Source organism: Macaca nemestrina, chromosome 14 (assembly GCF_043159975.1).
Source record: "Macaca nemestrina isolate mMacNem1 chromosome 14, mMacNem.hap1, whole genome shotgun sequence".
NCBI lineage: Eukaryota > Metazoa > Chordata > Mammalia > Primates > Cercopithecidae > Macaca > Macaca nemestrina.
This window is the reverse complement of record NC_092138.1, coordinates 87,156,832-87,178,537: the sequence shown is the minus strand read 5'-3', so window position 1 is coordinate 87,178,537 and position 21,706 is coordinate 87,156,832. Positions and strand designations below refer to the sequence as shown.

The following is a 21,706-nucleotide window of genomic DNA, read 5'->3' as shown; positions in this document are numbered from 1 at the left end:
CATAGAGATGGGCATTGAGGAGTCCATGGCCATCCAGCTTCTCAGACCCAAAGCTTAAGCTGGACCTGGGTGCTTTTTCTACTGCCCCTGTCTGCCACATTGTGCTGGAAGTGGCAGGGAGGGGAGCCATGGCAGTGGGGGTGGGAGAGGTGGGCGTGAGCTAACGGGAAGTTGTTTGCCAAAGCTGTGTTGGGGGAAGGAGCATTTTACAAGACCTGGGCCTCTGGCCTGGAAACATCTGTTTCCCTTCAAATCAGCGAGGAGACTTTTGCCTCCCCAGAATGCCTAAATCATGTTGCGGCTGGGGAAGAGCAGGCGTTGGCCTGGAGACTTCAAACGCATTCTCCTGTACTCTCGGGGACCCGGGCCTGACGTGGGCCTCTAGGGCTCTGTCCCTGCTCTTACCCCCTGTCAGATCTGTGAGAAGCTCTCACCGCCAATTAACTTCTTGGTTTCATTCTCTCACCCCTGCTGTGAGGAGGTCTGGGGGTCTTGGATGGGACCAACAACAGCTTCCTTTCTACCCACCCTCCTCTGATCTCCACTGGGACCACTTACTCTCACTGAGGGTGAAGTCAGAGCCTTGGGCAGTGGCTTAGTACTAACCCTAATGATGATGCCAAAAGCGATTGATTGCTTATTGGTTATTGCATAGCATATGTCAGGAATTGTGCTGAGCACTTTCCATGCTGCACTCTCTTTTATTCTAACGAGAACCCTCCATGGTGAGTTTTAATATTATGATTCCCATTGTACAGGTAAGTACATTGAGACAAGGCTACACAAAACCAATGTACGAGAAGCCAGAATTTAACAACAAATTGTCTGATTCCAAAGCCATGCCTTTAGCCCTCTTGTTATTCCATTCATTTTAGTAACCCTTCAATCTAGTCATCTTCTGTTCATTTTACAGATGGGAAGACTGATTTCCAGGAAAGGGAAATGAGCCTCATATTCATTCTGACCTGTGTGTGCTGAGCATTGGCGCACCAGGTGTAGGTGTTTAGAGATGAGCAGAACCATATTCTGATCCTGAAGACAGTCACATACTCATAGGGGCAAGAGAGAAGTGAAGGGGTGCTGACCTAGCTGTGTGACATGTGCACCATGTGGCATGGGCACCATGCAGGGAAAAAGGAGGGCTAAGCAGCTTTTCAGATGGGTCAAAGCAGGCTTTCCAGAGGAGGTAAGGTTTGAGTGATGCTTCAAGGACAAGGTGGAAAGGGGTCAAGTGAAGAAGGGGATGAGCGACTCAGCCAGAGGGTGCCGCTGGTGGAAAGGTTCAGAGATGGGATCTGTGTTCTGGAACCATTAGCAGCTGGAGATGTCTCTGCTGTGAAACAGAGTAGGGAGGAAGGTCAGCAAGCACACCTAGACCTCTGACCAGAGCTCAAATGAGGGGGTTCCAAGTTGAGGAGTTTGTCCTGAGAGTGATGGCCTTTGTCCTAAGGATGATGAAGATGATGTCCTGAGGATGACAATGAAACACTGAAAAATACTTTGGAGCAGTCATCCCAAGGCATTTCCCCACACAGTGTGTTTGTTTGGATTTCAACCTCCCAATACACTGAGGCTGTATTACTTTAGGTATGCAAGATCTCATACCATGCAGTCTGTGGACAAGCTGGTACTCAAATTCAGGTTTCAGCCACCTTGGCCAGTGTTCCTTCCCCTGCAATAAGGCCAAGCAAAGGAATAGCAATGGTTTGGGCCTGGAGCTCCAGGTTCCTAAATAGACCATCCAATGTTATCCATGAGCCACCTCTTTCATAATGAAAGCATCCCGTAAGTAGACTTGGACCTCAATCAGCCAGGGCATGGAAATGTAGGAGAGAGCACTGGAGGAGGAGTCAGGAATGCCAGAGTCTTTAGTATGAACTTATTGGCAAGTGGGTTTTGCACAAGTTGTTTTTCCTTCTGGGCTTTGGTTTCTTCACTTATAAAATCATGATTGGGAGTTGATGGTACAGGAGTTTTAGTTCAAATTATCAGTGAACCTCAGCTTGCTTCAGAGAGACGATGATAGAACTGAGCAGGGAGAAGCTAACACTCTTTCTGATCCTGAGAAACTCAGAGGTCTGATTACTCTCTCTCTCTCCCTCTCCCTCTCCCTCTCCCTCTCCCTCTCCCTCTCCCTCTCCCTCTCCCTCTTCCTCTCACTCTCACTCTCACTCTCTCTCTCCTCACTCTCTGTCTCTGTCTCTCTCTGTCCCTGGCTCTCCCTCTTTCACTCTCCTGCTGTATGGATTTGCTTGCGGTATATATTTGTATCTGTTTCTTGGTCTCTGTCCCCCTACTTCCCACTTTCTCTGTCTCTTTCTCCCTCTCTCCTTCATTATCAGGGACTGCCACTTTCTCCCCTTCACAAATAACCCCTCCAGGCCCTGCCTGGTCCCCTAACAGCTTTCAGATGTGCCTCTGGAACAGTTCTACAATTACATCTGAGACAGGCAGAAAGCGCATGGCCTTGTGACTTTTGACCCAGGATTGTAAGGTTGACATCTTCCTCCTTCTCCACCCCCTAGCAGGGTTGCGTGAGGCCTCCTCCATCCCGAGGTCCCCACTGGCATGTTTGGTTACTATAATAACACAAATAGAAGCTACCTTTTAGGGAGCAAAGATTGAACTGGGTCTATTATTGTCATTGTATCACTGAGTCTTGACCCCCAACTTGTGAGATATGGATAATTTCAACCTATTTTACAGGTGAGGAGACTGAGACTCAAAGAAGGTGAAGTGACTTCCCAAGGAATGTTCAGCCAGCAATTGGAGAAAGCAAGGATTCTACCCAGTTTTTATGGCATGAAAACCTAAGACCACTTCTTCCCCAGCATGGTGGGGGCTCTCTTATTCATGCTCCTCGGCTAAGCAGCAAGATGACCCTGGGCCCTCTTGGGTGGAGGAAGTGGATTGCAGAAGCACCACAGGAGCATAAGTGGCCTATGAGAAAGCAGTGTTAAAACATATTCCTACTTTTCATATTTTGAACTTTCATTCATATATTCTATTCACTACAAGCCTTCCATGTTTCCCTTGGTTGAAATACATCTTCTCTTCTAACTCCAAGAAAGCGTTTTTAAAAATGTATTGTCTTGCACAGATAAGTGCTCTATATATGGTCTTTATAAAAATCCTCGTCTTACGAGCCACTTTCTCATGCATCACTCCATGTCATCCTTGAGACAACCATGTACTGTCTGTGAAACTAACCTCATTTTATTGATGGAGAAACTAAAATTGAGAAATGAGAGATGGTATGCTTTGATTCATTAATTCATACCGGTATTTATCAAGTGCCTACTATGTGCCTAGCACTGTGTTAAATGACAACAATATGCTGTACCCAAGCTGAAGTGTATGCACTCTGGGACATGCATGCACTCTGGGACATGCATGCTAGCGTTTACATCTTGCCTCTGCCACTTTCTAGATGGGTCCATATGTGGATGATAAGTGCTTACATAATGTTGCCCAATGCTGTTCTCACTTCCCACCTTGCCACTTGCTTACTCTCACCTCCTCGAATTTATTTATGATCTTGTTCTCAACCCTTCTGCATGGCTTTCCAATGATAACTTACCTCACAGTGCACTTAAATTTCACATCTATCCATACTGCACTTGTGAGGTGGGTGGCAGTCTCTCTATCACAGTTGCCAGGTGCAGAGAGGTGCATGAGCTCAGAGAGGTGAAGCAACTTGCCCAAGTTCAAAACACTAGGCAGTAAAACTGGAATATGAACCCACATATGTCCATCTCCAAGACCGGATACCTTCCTCTGTCACCCCCTGCTTCCTTTGTACCAAGAAGTTTTGACTCATGGTACCCTTTATTAAAACAACCTTTGAGGCCTCAGGTCATGGGAAGTCAAAGCTGGCAGGGCCCATGTAGGTAACCCAGATCTGATCCTCTGAGCTTGCAAGTGGGAGCAATAAAATGGCAGCTGAGAGCAAAGAGCGTGGGTTTTAGAGTAAGACAGATGATTGTCTTGGCTCCTTAATTTTCTGAACCTGTGACTTTGGACACATTGCTTAATTTTTTTAATCTTCAGTTTTATCTTCTGAAAGGTGTAGATAATGAGGGTGATTATTTTAGCATGTTTTCATAAGATCAGAAAACGTATGAGATGGCACTGCTTCAACATAGTTGGGGTTCAGCAAATGTAGCTAATGGAATCACATTTTTACAGAGTTGGTTTCTACAGAACTGTGATCAGAAGACAACAGCTTATGGTGGTTGCATGTATGAACTTTAGAGTCAGAGAAACCAAGGTTTAAATTGCCAATCCTAGTAATTACCATGTGGTTCTGGGCAAGCTGTTTCCCCTCTCTGAGCCTCACATATAAAATAAAGAGAGTAATAGTACCTGTCATTTAGGATTGTGTCGGGGAACTAATTGTGTTAATGTAGGTAACTCTTAGCTCAGTGCTTGACACATATTAGGGTCTTAGCACTTAATAATTAATTTGTATAACCAACTTATAATTATTAAGTGCAAGTAAGTATGGCCAATCAGGGCTCACCATTCTAAAACTTGGTAATCATAGTGTTTTGCCTATTTTATAACATGGGATACTTTGAGATGCAGGGGAGGAGGTAAGAAAATAGGGCCATTAGGACCCCAGTCTCTTCTACTTAATGTAGGGAACCCTCTACCCACTTCACACTACTGCCTCTACCCTTAAAAGCTAGTGAAAAAGAATGGCATGATGCAGACAGAGCACTCAGATGCTCAACCCTTCTATTCAGACTGTTCTTGGCCTCTAAGGCTCACATCACCTAGAAAGTCATTTCTGCTCCCTTCTTAGACTTTGCTTAACTGTAGAACTTAGAGATCTGGGAATATAAGGGTCACAGAGCTTCCCCAAGATAGGACAGAGGACAGAGGCTGCTGTAGAAAGAATTAAGTGCTCTGGGTTAGACTTGAATCTACCAGGTCTACGTTTTACCAGTTCTTCCCTTCTAAGGCCACACAGGCTGTGTCTGCTCCCACCAATATAGCATGGAGCTTTGGATGACATCACAGAAAGGTGGGGATATGCCTTATAGCCAGATTAACCCCCAGTCTCCCTGGCATGGCCTACAAGGTTCCCACCAACCTTTTACCTCATCTCCCTTTGTTTCAGCCATACTGGCTACCCATTTCTTCAACTGTCTGGGCTCCTTCTCTCCTCAGGACCTTTGTACTTATTGAGCATCCTACATAGAATGCTCTTTCCCCAGGTCTTCCTTCCATAAACCGGTTCTTCTTCACTATCCAGGTCTTAGGTCCTAAAGATTCTTCTTCAGGAAGGCTTTCATGGGCTACATTCTGGAGCCTATACTCCCCACGCTCCCGCATTAGTCTTTTTCTCATTATTCTGGTATATTTTCTTCCACACTAAACGATTATCTGATTTTTTTTGTTTTTACTTTTTGATTTTTACTTACTTTTTTGATCTGTGACCTTGACTCTCTTGTTCATCTTTATAACCTTAGCACTTAAAGTACTTCCTGGTGGGGAGTAAATGCTCACTAAATATTTCTTAAATGAGTAAACTAATGAATATATAAATTGATATATCCAGCCATAAAGGATAGCATTAGGGCTCACTTCTCAGACCCCGGACTCAGATGGCTTGAATTCAATACCCCCGTTCTGTTCCTCAGTAACTGAGACAGTGGAAAGATACACAATCTAAGTCTCAGTGTCCTCATTGACAAGATGTGGATGACAAAAAAATCCCTCCCTTTTAGGCTGAGATGAAGTGCAAAGTGCTGAGTAGGCAGTTAGTGCTCAACAAATGCTTTATAATTATCATTCTTTTCTAAAAATCATTTTTCCTATAGCCTAATGTGCCATGACTGTGTTCTTCCCTGCAACTCCCAGGGCCTTCTGTGAAGTCACAGCCTGGTGCTCTGTTTTCTTGCTGTGCTGCAGGTTCACTCTGTATGCTGTGGATACACGAGGGAGGCACTCAGAGCTAAGCACGGTAACCCTGAGGACGGCCTGTCCACTGGTAGATGACAACAAGGCAGAAGGTAGGTGACCTAGTTTTTCAACTCCAAGGTAACTCCCATATTTCCCCTAAGTTCTGTACCCAACAGTCACTAATCATTAAACATACACACACACATACACCAACACACTGGCACAGGGAGAAGAAAGTGAAGGCACTAAGGGAATAGGAGAAACATGGAGCTAAATTAATCAAAGTCATTAAGATTGACTAGCAATATCTTTGGCAGTGGAAAGACTTCCCCCTCTTTTAGAGAGTTGATCTGTGTTCTGACTTACAGGCCAGGAATGGTAGGGAGTCAGAGCCCCATGACTGTATCTTGTCCCTTGGCCTAGATTTCTCAGGGACCATTTTCTCCCACTTGTCTTTGCTAGAGTAGTAAAGAGATGGTACCTAGAAGACCATTTCACCTTGTGGTGCCCATAGCAGATATCATTAGCAGATCACAGCATGCTGTTCCATCCAGTCCCATGGTGGCCTCCAAATCCTCAGCAGAGAGCTACCATCAGTGATTATCAGTCAGTTAGCATGCAAGATTAAATGTTTTTGCTGCTTCCGGTTCATGACGTAAACAGCAGGCAAAAAAACACCTGAAAAAAGTACAAGTAGTCAATCAGATACACCATATACTTAGTTCTTGAGCATTGTGTAGATGTAGTTTCTATATCAAGTCTAGCAAAATGTGACAGTGGCTCATAAGTCCTGGTGGTCTACTTAAAGTTGAACAATTATTTCTCAAAAGTTCAAGCAATGCAGTAGAGACATGGTCTCCACCTTTTAGGAATTCACATTGTGGGTGGTGAGACAGACATTTCTGCAGATGGCTCAATAATAAACTCAATTATAAATGTTTTATATGCTACCAAAGGAGAGGGGATTTAAAGTATTTTCCTGATAAATTTAAAAATTTTTTATTTTAAAATAACACATGTCCATTGTTTTTTTTTTTTTTTTAAAAGTACAAATAAAAATCGAGTAGAAAATAGGGTAACATAAATGTTCCTCCCATTTTTACTCTAAGTTTCCAGATTCTCCTAGCAGCAACTGTTGTCAGTAATGATTTTGGGCCACATAGAGATTTCGATCGGGGTTTTTGAAGCTGAAAGAATATACCTTCTAGTCATGTTGAATTGAAGTTACTTTCATTAGCAGGAGTAACTGAAGCAGTAGAAATAGCCATGAACAGCAAGCAGAAGCCTTTGGATTTTCTTTGAAAGGTGTTTCAAACGGGGACCTATCAGACCTGATCACAGAAATGTGTTGGAAATACAACAAAGGGGAAATAGAAGGAGGGTGTTGAGATTATCCAAGACAGTTTAAGCCAATTGTATGTAAAATCACAGTTACAATAATTATATTGATAATTAAGCTTGCAATTATGAGCACTAACTTTGTGCCAGGCCCTGTGTTGAGTGCTTTGTATCCACTCTTTAATTTAGTTCTCCCAATGCACCTCCAGAATAGACATCATTACCTCCAGATGACAGGAAACCAAACACAACCAGTCAATAACGTATTCCTGATGAAATTAAGGTTTGTCTGCTCCCAGAGCTTATGCAAGCAAACTCTCTCACCACTGTGCCTTTCTTATTGAAGCCCATGCTTATATCCTTACTTGTTTTCACCACTCAGTGATCAATTTCTGCCCTTCTGACCTCTCAGAAATAGCTGACAAGATCTACAATCTGTACAATGGGTACACAAGTGGAAAGGAGCAGCAGATGGCCTACAACACCCTGATGGAGGTCTCAGCCTCGATGCTGTTCCGAGTGCAGCACCACTACAACTCTCACTATGAAAAATTTGGCGACTTCGTCTGGAGAAGTGAGGATGAGCTGGGGCCCAGGTATGAGCGTATTTGTGTGATTGAAAGGGCATATTCTTTTTGCTTCCAGTTGACTTTTCTAGACCCTTTCCCCATAGGCTGAGAATAGGCTTTATCAAGTAAATAAGGGTGATTATCACCTTAGTCGTGTCAAGGCTAAAAATAGAAAATGAGCAGGGAGAATGAAAGAATCTTGGAACTTTAGATTCCTGCACTCCTGGAATGTTTAATAGGGAAAGGGCATTGATGCTGTTTGCATTAATCATTCTCCTTGCTCATCTCCCACTTTGTTTTACAGATAGGAAACTTAGGCTCTTTGAAGGCCTGTGTCCTAACCAAGATCACGGAGGAGAACAGCAGCGGCGCCATGGTGCATAATCCAGGGCCTTTCTCAGTCTTCCATAAGAAGTCTGAGTTTTTCTACAGTAAATAGCTATGATTTTGACTAAAGTCCATTAGTGAACACGACTACATAAATTGATGAATTCAACATGTATGAAGGCTTTATTTTTGTCCTGCATGCCAGTCACTATGCCAGGAACCAGCAATGATTCAAACAGAACTAAGGCACAGTCACTATCATCTAAAGCTTCATAAAGCAGTATATGCAATGGTGGCTGCATTGTATGTCTTGCATCTAGCAGCATTCATCCATTCAGCATATATTTAACAGCACCTGTTATGTGGTGGCTGCTGACAATGCAATGGTAAAAAGGTAGAAATGGTTGCTACCTATATATAACTTCCTGTTGCAGGTAGTTAAACAGGCAGTTATGTAGAGCAGGAATAATAAGTGTCATGATAGCAGAAGAACAGAACTCTTTGGGAACATACATGAGACATAGGCATCTGGTCTAGGTCACCCAATGAAGCTGCACTGGGGCTGAGAGCCTGAGGCCTAAAGTTTGAGTTGGGGTAAGGTGAGTGAGGGTTGCTGGGGAGAAGGATAGGTGTTTGGAGTAGAGAGACTACCCGACGGAATGCTCAGAAGAGAAAATATTACATGACAGTGGAAGTTTTCTTCTCAACTTTGGATCATTTGCCTACCACTTTTATGACTTTTGCCATCTCACCACCATATATATTTTATTTTGTATTTCTTTCTTAGATTCACTTCTTATTAAAAATGTATTTGAACAGAAAACACATTATCTTGTAAAGGAAAAACCAACACCATCTTCCCTTAATAGAAAATTAAACTTAACCCTTCAATACAATGGACAAAATCAACAAAAGTGGAACAAGACAAAAAACGGAAAACAATGTTGTTCAATTCTAGCAGAGCCTGAGGCTGTCCCTTCAAAAGGGAGATTAGTTAGAGAAGTGTTAAAGACACAGCCCCAAACCAAGATTGTCTTTTCTTTTTTTGAGATGGAGTTTCGCTCTTGTTGCCCAGGCTGGAGAGCAATGGTGCTATCTTGGCTCACTACAACCTCCGCCTCTTGAGTTCAAGCGATTCTCCTGCCTTAGCCTTCCAAGTGGCTGGGATTATAGACACCCACCACCATGCCAGGCTAGTTTTAAAAATTTTTTTTTAGTGGAGAGAGGGTTTCACCAAGTTGGCCAGGCTGGTTTCGAACTCCTGACCTCAAGTGATCCACCCATCTCAGCCTCCCAAAGTGCTTGGATTACAAGCATGAGCCACTGGCCGGCCCAATATTTTCTTTTTGAAGTAACCTGAAAGAGGGGAAGAGAATGCAAGAGCTAATCTAACCACTTTTGCAAACGTGATTCATTTTTGTTTAATATTGGGTCTGTGATCATCTTGAGTACCACCTAAAATCCTTTCCCTACCCTAGAAGAACTCAGCCTGCACTTTGGTAAACACTGTGTTTGGAGCAACTAAAGAATTTCCGTGTAGTTGCAACAAAGTGTGTGACAGCAGGAGTGGTAAGAGATAATAAGGGGGAGGTCAGTGGGAGCCAGATCCTGAATACTCTTTAAATTAGGTTAAGAAGTTGGTATTATCTCCTTAGGGTAATGGTAAGCTTTTCAAGTATTTTTCACAAAAAGGAATAATATTATCACACCATCAAAGGAGAAAGATCCCTCTGGCTTGATTATAGGGGTCAAGGTAAGAAAGCGGCAGTGAGGCTCTAGAGGCTGTTGTGATAATAGTCCCAGGAACACAGCATAGCATTCTAGGCCAGGGTGGCATTGGTGCACTGGAGAGAATCGCATGACTTTCTGAAATACTTAGTGGGCAGCACTTCATGCTTTAAAAACTTCGAAATGACCATATAGGGTATTAATGCCATTTTTTGGATGATAAGGAAATTGAGGTCCCATGGGGCAAAATGAGCTGCCCAGAGTTGTGCAGAGTTTGACATGGAGGCCAGTTCTGCCTTGAGCTCTCACCTTGAGCCCTTAGAACATTTGCAATGGCCCTCCAAGAATTTTAGGCTCTCAGGGACAGAGATGAGAGCTTGGTCCAGGGATAAAAGGGATGTCACCCCAGGGCAAGGCCTTATCAGTTCTGTTGGGTCCTGGACTTTAACTTTCTCCCTTGCACATGAAAGGAAGGTTCTTTAGATAAAACCTAAAAGAGGGCGGGACTGGCAGGCTGAAGTGAAGAGCCCCAGATGAAAGCTGCTGTGTGAGTCTTCTCAGCTGCCATCTTGCCTATGGACAGAGGAAGGCATTCCACTCTTTTGGGCTTTCCCAGAGGGCTCAGGGAGTTTGTGTGGAAGCTAAACCAGAGCTCCACTTCTGACTTTGTCTTTACAGCCTCCTGGAATCCTTTATGGGCCTCCAGGACGTAAATCTTCTGGAAAGGCCGCCAGGCCGCCCACAAAAGATGGGCAATCCACTCAGTAATGGACTGTGATAACCTGCTAACCCCTAGTCAGGCAGTCACCAGCCACTGTCTGTGAACGTCCCCACCCTGTCACCCAGCTTCCTCCTCCTCTGGTCTTTCTAGTCTCCAGGAGGATATCTGAGATTGCTCCAACATCCCACACTGATTATGTCAGCAGGAATTAAGGAAGCTGCCTCCTAATCTATCCTGGTGCTGCTAATAAACTCACTGTGCAACCCTGGGCTCTGCTGCTTTCTGGCCTTCAGTCTCCTCACCTATAACATGATCAGGATGAACTAGAACAGTGTTATTTTTTTTTAACCAGTGGCTTTTTTTTTTTTTTCTAAATAAATCTTACATGGAATCACAGCCCACCTCCACAGAGAATTATCTAAAGTGTCTATCCATTTGCTCTGTCACACCCTCATGGTTTAACTATCGTTCCTGCACTTACTAGATTTAGAATCTTATATTGCTTGTATGTTTACTTACATATTATCTGTCTTCCCCACTACAATGTAAACTATGTGTAGTTAGTGATCCCTTATGTCGTATTCACATTTATAAGTAGGTGCTAAGTAATTAGTTGTTGAGTAATTGGGTAATGAGATGATTAAATGTGTGGACCAGATGACTAAAGATTTGTTCTGGTAGAAACTGGAGTGGGTGGCCTGGAGTCCCACCTGCTGGGTCTCCTCTTCTATGCCCCTCCACCCCACCCAATCCCAAGCATCCCTTATGTCTCTCCAAGCCCTCAAGAATCTTTAGATCACAGTTGGAAACAATTGAATTCCATGAACTCTGAGGTCTTCTAACATTCCAAGAAATGCAATGTCCTTGCAAATATTAAAAGACTTGAAGATATCTCACTTGATTGATTGATTGATTCATTCATTCATTTAATGTGCTAACTATGTGTCAGGCCATGTACTGGAGGCTAAAAATACAAGTGAAGATGACAGATCCTGCCTTTACAAGGTTCAGCATCTAATGAGGAAAAGATTGGTCAGCTGGCAATTGCAGTGGCATTTGGCATGTGAATGGATGAGCATTTTAGAGCAGTGCTTCTCAAACTTCAACGTGCCTGAGAATCACCTGGGGACTTGTTACAATCTAAATTGACTCAGTAGTCTGGGTTGGGCCTGAGATTCTGCATTTACTGAATTCCATGAACTCTGAGGTCTTTTAACATTCCAAAAAATGCAATGTAACAAGCTCTCATAGTGATGTTAATGTTGTTGGCCCCAAAAGCACACTTGGAGTGACCAGGTTCCAGATGCAGAAAGCTGGAGCAGCTAATCCAGACCTGGAGCTCAAGGAAGAATCCTTATGAAAGAAAGAACATTTCTAAGTTTAGAAACAGAATGAAGAAGGGTCCTCCAGGTGGAAGGGAGAGAGTCTTCTCATCAGAAGGAATTACCAATGCAAAGATGAGAGAAGGTTGGGTAAGAGAATATACTTCAGTTAAAAATATAAATCTTATTGGAGAAGATAGTTCAAAGTGAAAGAGGAGAGTTCAAGGTGAAAAGGAAAAGCAAACAAACAAAAACAACAAGGCTGGATTGTTTAGCAAAGGACGGATCATGATGGCTCTTGTGAGTTCTGTTCACAAGTTTCTTCTTTCTCCCAGAAGCCATATAAATGTTTTAAACAGAGGAGCAATTTGGATAAATTTGCTCTGCCTTTCAAGGATTAGCAAGTGTGCAGAACATCACAGTGTAAATAAGAGATGGCAAGATGCTTCTCCAAAGCCAGGAGCCCAGGGATTCTGTCCTAGCCTTGTCACCTACTTGTTGTGTGACCTTGGACACAAGCCATCCCCATTCTGGACCTCGTTTGTAACATGAAAGGGCTGAACTCCAAAGTCTCTTCCAGCTGGGAAGCCAAGGAACCAGAAAACGCTGAAGGTCATAAAGACCAGAGAACAGACACATCGTTAGTATCATTTCACCTCCAGCCCTACACGTTTTGTTTTTCAGGGACCCATGTTGGCTAGAGTGATAAGAGGTTTTTCCAGGAGTACATTGAGGACTGATATCATAAGATGAGCTCTATTAGGATTCTCTTCGACTATGTAATCACTAAACCCCAAAATGTTTTCAAATCTTTCCTATATCTGTAGTCATATGTGTCCCCATAAGATTTAGTGACAAAAGGACATCTCTTACCTCTGCCTAATAAATCTATCAGGCCAGTGTCCCCCAGAGCCTAGTTCTTATGATCACAGGTTACTGCAAACAGCTGCTCGAAGAAGACCTGCTGACACCCAGCTGTCCCCAGCCATAAGGTTCCTATTAGGAGACTTGAAAAACCGAGCTCATAGGTGGCCACGGACCAGAATTTTCTCGGGTCAGAACGTCCTTGACCACTCTTGGGCTTCTCTATACTTTCAGTTACGTTTGAGCATATTGAGAGAGAGGAGACAGCAAGCTCTTGAGGACATCTTGCTTCCATGAAATTGATCTATCTGGACCAGGAATCATGTATTTATGATGTCAGCTCCTCTTGCCTCCATGGCAGGCATTAGGAACAGATTGCAGAAATCATCACAGGATCTTTCTCAACATGCCATGGGATTTGAAAAGAGTTACACATCCCCTGCTGTGTTCTTAGTGAAAACAAACAAGCCTGGGATGTCACTGTATATTCCTCCAAGATTGTGTTAGCTGCTTCTTTGGATATGTTGAATTACCTCTCGGAATTTTTAAGATAATGGGAACAAGAGCAGACTTAGGCTTCTAGGGTCATAATCTTGTAATATCAGAGGCACTTTTAACTTTTTTCTGTATATTTTGGCATTTCTAAAATCAGGACGGATTGTGCACAGTGGACGTGTACATTAAGCATTGTATTCCTTTTTTCTTGAATGGCTGTTATTAAAGCATTGGCATATCTTGTAATTAAAGATATCTTCCATTCTACCTTCAATTAAGAAACAAATGCTAATACTAATACCAACTAACTATTACTAACAAAGAAATACTAACAAAACACACTGACTTTGGACGTTGAACAAGTGTCCCATGGATCTGTTTTCCCCACTGATAGTATATAGCAAAGTTAGTTATTGTCTTGAAGTTCCTATCAGTTCCAACTGAAATAGCTTTGGATCAGTTGAGACTCAGTCATTTCTGTCATCAAAGAACACATTTTTGAAAAAGTCTTATGATTTCTTCTGAGTGGATGAAAAGAAAAAGCAAATGCAAACATTTTCAATGGTCACCTTACAAATCACGTTTCAAACCTGGTGTTAAAGGTGTATAACCAGTGGCAGTATCTGAGCTTTTGACTTTCTGTTGGATAGGAGCAAGCTGAGGCTAAATTTGATGTAGGTTTATTTTGAAAGTAACCCTGATGAACTACTGGAAAGTCATAAAACCATGGCTTCATTGCACAAGTTCATCACATCAGCTTAAAAATATATGTGTATATATTCATATTTTAAAATGAAAATACCTTCATTTGATTTTGTTCTGAAATAATTCTTGTTCATTATATAAAATCCAAATGGTACAGAAATATATAAAATAATGAAAATTGTGTACCTCTCGGCCACATAATCCCAAACCTACCCCAGAGATTGCATTGTTAACAGTGTACATATGTATTTCCATATACAGATATGGAAATGCATGGAGATAGGGAAACAGATACAGGCTTAAGAATATGTTCATGTCTACAACCATAGCTCTATCATCTCTACTATGTTTAACAAATCCATGAACTATGTTCTAATATCTGCCTGTTTCTGTTTAATAATATGCCGTACAAGTTTTTCCCCGCAGATACATATGTCAATGTTTTATCTTTTTTAAGGGTCCTTTAGTCATGCAAATTTGTGACTGTATCACACATTAATCTGGTTTTGTATTAACAACCAACATATTTCTTACAATTTCTTTGTTATTATAAACAAATCCACATAAACCTTTTGCCCACTTGCCTGATTATTTCTTTAGGTCCACATGATACTTTTGTGCCATTTCATCCCTTTATTGACCCTTGCCGAAGAGTTGCTGTGTTTTGAAAGCTAAGGACTGAAAATTTTCTCACTTCAAGTCAGTTTGCATTTCCTTCCTTCCTTCCTTCCTTCCTTCCTTCCTTCCTTCCTTCCTTCCTTCCTTCCTTCCTTCCTTCCTTCCTTCCCTCCCTCCCTCCCTCCCTCCCTCCCCCTGTCCCCAAGACAAAGTCTTGCTCTGTCGCCCAGACTGGAGTGCAGTGGTGCAATCTCAGCCCACTGCAACCTCTGCCTCCCATGTTCACACGATTCTGTTGCCTCAGCCTCCCAAGTACCTGGGATTACAGGCACCCGCCACTACGCCTGGCCAATTTGTGTATTTTTAGTAGAGACAGGGTTTCACCGTGTTGGCCAGGCTGGTCTCAAACTCCCGACCACAAGTGATTCGCTCACCTCAGCCTCCCAAAGTGCTAGGATTACAGGTGTGAGACACCGCACCCGGCAGTTTGCATTTATTAATTCGTTATTCTTGCATAGTAAAGAGCTGGACACCAGAGGAGACCTACACTGTCCAAGAAGCAGGTGGGAAATATTAGTTGAGCATCTATTATTGGCCCAGTTATTTATATTTCATTTAATCTCCTGAACAATAGATTTTGAAGATTAAGCAACAGAGAATCATGTGGAGTTATGTAAACTGTCCATAGTTACAAGGTCTAAACTCTAAGTGTTGGAGTCTGAATTTAGAATATTGTCTTCTGATATTCAACTGGTGTGCTGTGAAACCACATCGCATCCCAAGATACGTGCACAACTAAGAAAAAATGTGATATGTATCTCCACAAATAAATAAAATGCTTCAGCAGCAAATGGGAAAACATGACTTATGATAGCTGAGAAGATCTGGAAGGCTTCCTGAAGATGAAATTTCAGTGTGACTTTGAGTCATGAATAGAGCCTCAGCAAAAGTGGTCCTCTCAGCTCAGGAATTCAGTGCTTGGCAATTGTGTCACAGCAAATTTTGCTGTGAAGTGAGTGGTCATCAGATGATATTTCTCTGTGGATCAAGGCTCTCATGCCTTTTAGATTAAAAACAAATAAACAACAATGACAAACACATGTTACGACTCCCACTGTAGCACACCCCTTTCTAAAACAGAATTGATTTAATCACCTCCAGTGATGGGGAACCCACTGCCACATGGAATAACCCATTCTAAATTTAGAGGACTTTAGCTTTACATTTTTTATTATTTTGAGCCAAATGTGTCTTCTGGTAGTTTTAGGGTGGCTGTGTCATATGCTTTGGTGCCTTACAGCAGAGGATTGAAACCTCGCCCTATCCTCCTGTCACCCTGGTCAGATCAATGACTGGCTTGAAGCTCTTTTTTATCACCTGTAGACTCTAAAATTGTGTTGAGGATTAGATGTAGAATAATGTTGCATAGGTACACTTTCTGGCACATAGTGGGTGCTCAATAAATTATAGTCATTATCATCCCTGACCCTCAGATTGTTGCCCATTTGTCTTTTGTTGCTACAGCAATGTAACTAATGGCCTAAATCTCCTCTTCCATGGGCACTCTCCATTCCTGCTTTCAGCTCAGCAGGCTTGCTTTTGAGACACCCCTCAGCATCATGATCTGGCTGCAGTTTACATGTGTCCCTCTTACCAGAAGTATCGGAGGTTCTCCAGATGGAGCCTGATGAGGACACCATGAATAAAGCCATTACTTCCCTTAACCTCTGTTCTCTCCACTTCTGAAGGTTATGTTCCCATTTTTGTGCAACCACATCATGTCATCAATTCTTATTAAACTTGGGGTCAGCTAACTCAGAGACACTTAAGCTCAACTCCAGAAGGCAGGGAGGAGGGAGGGAGGTGAATGGAAATGTTTTCTTCCTGCCTGTCTTCTTTTTTTCCATTTCAGGGCCCCCTTAGAAATTGGGTCTCTGTCCTGTCTGATTAGTGAGTCAACAGCTGACTGGGGAATGCTGCTGGGAATAGAATTGTTCCCAGAAAAGTGGCATTTGGGCCCAGCCCCTGACTCTTTCACAAGCGATTCCTGTCTCAGTCTCACCTGCTGATAAAACAATAAATTAGTATGTGGTGGCCCTCCCTCACCTCTTGCTTCCTATCCCAGTGGGTCCTATCTCCAATGAGGAAGATTTCATTTCTGGTATTTGAGAAAAGTGGTCACTCTGACCTATGATTTCCCCTCCAGGGAAAACTTGAAGCACGCCTGGCCTTTTGATTTATGGATCTCTATTGACTACAATTTATTAGACAACATTTTTGCCTTTGGTCTCTCTCACTCCCACTCTTCCTTCTCCTTCCCAGCCTTTGAACACCTGAAACCCTTCTCTCCATGGCTTCACTTTCTGAATTCTTCTTTGTTTTCTTTTTTTTTTTTTTTTTTTGAGACGGAGTCTCGCTCTGTCGCCCAGGCTGGAGTGCAGTGGCCAGATCTCAACTCACTGCAAGCTCCGCCTCCCGGGTTTAGGCCATTCTCCTGCCTCAGCCTCCCGAGTAGCTGGGACTACAGGCACCCGCCACCTCGCCCAGCTAGTTTTTTTGTATTTTTTAGTAGAGATGGGGTTTCACTGTGTTAGCCAGGATGGTCTCGATCTCGTGACCTCGTGATCCGCCCATCTCAGCCTCCCGAAGTGCTGGGATTACAGGCTAGAGCCACCGCGCCAGGCCTCTTCTTTGTTTTCTAAATGCAAACATTGGTTCAGTGCCTGTTATGTACAAAGTCTTGTGCTAGATGCCTGTAGCCATCATTTCATTTCAACCTAACAACAGCCCTACAAAATAAATATTTCTATTTTCATTTATACAAGAGAAAACTGAGGCTTAGGAAGGTGAAGTGACTTGCCCTTATGGGCTCTAAAGCCTGTGTCCTTTTCACTGTAATATTCTGCTTTCAATCATTGCTAACATTTACTTAGAGCTAAGCAAATTGTCCATAGTATCTCATCCTCCCAACAAAATTGTTATTCTCATTTTATGGATGCTACAACTAAGAGTTAGTGGCATTGAAGAATTTGCTCACAAACCACGTAGCTGTAATTTATAGAGTTGGGATTTAAATCTGGGATTCCAGAGCCAACACTTCATCTTGACTCTGGAATCAGGAACCCTAGTTCTAGCTTTGCCTTTGTTACTAACTCAAGGTGTTCCTTAAAGGCAAAATCATTTTCTCACTCCAAATATGTTTTCCTAATCCATGCAAAAGGAGGCTTTGTCTGTTCCTTTGGAAGAAGGGCATTTGGGCATGTTGGAAGAATTGTGTTTTCCAACATCATTTTCTATTTATATTTATCGCTTACTTCTGTGACTGTCTAATCAGAAAATGTCTCTCCATTGCCCAGAATAAAATCCAAATACTACATCATGACTTGGAAGAGTCTGCCTGGTCTGATCCCTGCCAAGCTCACTGGTCTCCCACCTATTCTTTGCACTGGTTATTTCAAACAACTAGTGGTTTATGTTCTCTCCAGTCTAAGTTGGGATGGGCAATTTCCTCTGCCTTCTCATCTACCTGAAAATGCTGTTTCATTATTGAAGACCTAGCTCAGGTGTGATATCCTCTTGAGAGACTACTGTGAGTCTCCAAACTGAGGATTGATGTCCATCTTTTATATTCCCAGAACAGCATGCTTAGTGTTCCTCAGCCTAGTGCTCTGCCCCCGAATTAGAGGCTGTTAATATTTCTGTCTGCCTGTCTCTTGTCACTGACTTATAAAGATACCCAAGGCTTAAACTAGTTAATATCAGTCGCAGGGCCTGGTACACAAAATACACCTAATGATATATAATAATGATGATGGCCATGAGAGTGATGGTGGTGGTAGTAATGATAATGGTGATGATACTTTCTAGCATGCATCAGGTGCTACTTTGTGCCAAGTAATTTTCTAAGAGTTTGACATGTACTGACTTAACCCTCACTATAACTTTATGAGGTGGGCCATCTGCTGTTCCCTTTGCATAGATGAGCAAACCAAGAAAAGAAGCTTTTTTTACCAGTATAGAGAAAAATCAAACCAACACCTGTAAGTACAACAATGGGAAACAGTTAACACCTCACTGTGCACTCCACTTGGTTACTTTTTTTTTTTTTTTTGATAGAGTTTTGCTCTTGTTGCCCAGGCTGGAGTGCAATGGTACGATCTCGGCTCACTGCAACCTCCGCCTCTTGGGTTCAAGCAATTCTCCAGCTTCAGCTTCCCGAGTAGCTGGGATTACAGGCATATACCACAAGACCCAGCTAATTTTTGTATTTTTAGTAGACACAGGATTTTACCATGTTGGCCAGGCTGGTATCAAACTCCTGACCTCAGGTGATCCACCCACGTCATCCTCCCAAAGTTTTGGGATTACAGGCATGAGCCACCACTCCCAGCCTCCACTTGGTTTAATTCTGTTTTGCCTCCTTCCACTCAGTTCTCCTCAAACAACCAGAAGTATTTTTAAACAATTCAGCTCCAAACCTGTTACTTTGCTTCTTGAAATATTTCGATAAGTCTCCCACTTACTCTCAAGACAATAATCATAGTTAACATTTATTGACAGTTTATTATGTGTTTGTTAATTTTTTATTTTAAAAATAACACTTTGGTAGATACAGTTATTATTTTCATTTTGTGGGTAAGGTAAGAAAACTGTGGGACAAGTGGTAAAGCAGTTCACTCAGTATCGCACAGAGTGAGTGGCTGAGCTGGGATTTGAACCTGAGCAGTCGGTGTTCTGGAGCCTGTGGATGTATCATTACTCCATACAACCACTGTCCTAGCTACTAGGATCCAGCAGCCTGACTCTGGCTCCTTCCAGTTTTCCCTGTGTCCCTACTTATATACTGTATTGCAGCCATAGATTCTCAGAACATCTATGCATCTCTTATCTTTGTACTTTTACCTTTACTTTTTTTTTTTTTTTTTTTTTTTTGAGGTGGAGTTTTGCTCTTGTTGCCCAGGCTGGAGTAGAGTGGCACAATCTTTGTTCACTGTAACCTCCGCCTTATGGTTTCAAACAATTCTCCTGCCTCAGCCTCCTGAGTAGCTGGGATTACAGGTGCCCACCACCACGCCCAGCTAATTTTTGTATTTTTAGTAGAGACAGAGTTTCACCATGTTGGCCAGGCTGCTGTCAAACTTCTGACCTTGTGATCCACCCGCCTTGGCCTCCTAAAGTGCTGGGATTACAGGCGTGAGCCACCGTGCCCAGCCGCCTTTTACTCTTCTTTATCTAACTCCTATTCCTTTAGGAGACTGAACACATGTTTCACACATAATAGGAAGTCTTCTTGGACATCCTTGATCCTACTTAAGTACCTTCCTCTGTTTTCACACAGCTCTCGTGACTTCTTTTATAATTGCTTTTGTCACTCGTATTATCATCTCCATTTGTCCATCTTTTCTACCAGAAGTTCTGCCACATAATAAATGCTCAGTAAATCAGCAAGAAATGACTTTATCTCCTTCAACTTCACAACAGTTTCGTTTTTCAAATGAGGAAATAGATTTAGAGATGTTAAGTAAATGTCCCCAGGACACAGAATTATTAAAGAATGAAGCAAGAACTCAGGTGAGAAGGGATGGAAAAGAAACTCCTCAGGCTCCTCTTGGGGGGGCACTTGCCCAAGGGGAAAGAGGACTGTGGCTTGAGTGTGATTATGAAGTGATGAATTCTTGGCACCTCAGAAAATATTCCACCCAAGTGGTGAACTATACAAAGAGGACTTTTTGAAAGGCACCTCATAAATTGTGCCCACAAAATGTACACACATAAGCCCGGTTCTTTTTCAGCTGCTATGCAGGTGCCTAACACAGTCTCCCATTTGTGGGGTCTGTTGTTGTAAAACTCCTTCCCTCCTGTGGTATCAGAGGGGCATGGAGAGGACAGCAGGAGAGAGAACTTCTCATGTAGCCTCCCAGGGTGCCTGGGCATCTTGAAGATGCTGGAACATAGAGAAAAGTGGTTTCCACATGGAGACAAGACAGCTTTGCACTGAAGCTGACTTGTAATGTGACCTGGGATAAAGACATTCTGTTCCTTCTCTAAGCCTCAGTTTCCACATTTTTAATGAAAGTAGGTCAGACTAGGTCAGTGGTTCTCAACTTGGGTGATATTGCCCCCAGAGTATATTTGGCAATGACTAAAGACAGTTTCACTGGGGCAAGGGTGCTATTGAAAATTCTTCAATGTCTAAAGAATTTTGACAATTCACGACTGGGGCAAGGGTACTATTGGTGGTAGGTGGAGCCCTGGGATGCTGCTAAATGTCCTATAGGATTGTTCCCACAACAAAAAAAAATCTAGCCCAGAATGTCGATAGTGCCACCTTTGAAAAACCCTGGACTAGGTGATTGCAACAATCCTTCCTGGCTTTATTTGTCTATGCAGCCATCAGATTTCTCCCAGCAGCACCCTATAGGGCTCTAGATAAGTTCTTAAGGTTATCCTCCATAGTACAGAATGATTCTTGGTAAGGCTAGTCTTTAGCGTAACCTTGATCCTGAGGGCTCATTCCAGCAATCCTTTATAAGAGTAGCTATCATTTATTAGAAGCTTACTCTGAGCTCTATATCAGGCATTAGGCATTTCTCATACTCAACTTGAGAATAAGACCATCATCATTTTTTTAAAGATGGAAAAAAATGAGACACAGAAAAGTTCTGATTTGGGGACATATATATATTTGATGAAAGGGAATCACAAAGGGCAAGATTTCAAAGTTTCCAGACTGGGAGAAAAGAGTGTGAAAGAGTTCATGAAATGAGAACACAGACAGTTAGAAAGGGACTGTGGGTGGTCAGGCCTAGATTTAGATTATTTCCAACTCCAGTGGCCAACTTGATGTTTGCCTTGGTCAAGTAGTGTCACTATTCTGAGCCTTGCTTGAGCTCCTCACCCATTAAAAGGGGGTAGACAATACATTCAGGATAGTTATAAAGGCTAAATAAAAAATTTAAAATATATGTAAAGTGCGTACCCAGTGTCTAGCATATGGTGTCAATAACTTTTAGTTGTTCTTGTTGCTTTTTAATCATTATAATAATATCTATTTGATCAGAGTCCAAGGCTGGTCACTTTCAAACTCCTAGGGCTCCCATATCCTAGAA

The 21,706-nt window shown here is 42.5% G+C and overlaps 1 protein-coding gene across 12 annotated transcripts in view; it reads left to right on the top strand.

Annotated features, from left to right (window-relative positions):
• The window catches only part of LOC105487111 (astrotactin 2), a 995,255-nt gene that overhangs the window by 964,753 nt on the left and 8,796 nt on the right, over positions 1–21,706 (top strand). For all 12 annotated transcript variants that reach the window (XR_011612991.1, XR_011612990.1, XR_011612989.1 and 9 more), the window contains 2 exons: positions 5,920–6,020; positions 7,661–7,844. Coding sequence is in view for 8 of the 12 variants with exons in the window: in XM_011750424.3 (XP_011748726.3) it covers positions 5,920–6,020; positions 7,661–7,844 (285 nt within the window). In the remaining 4 variants the exon portion in view is untranslated. The remainder of the gene's footprint in view (positions 1–5,919; positions 6,021–7,660; positions 7,845–21,706) is intronic.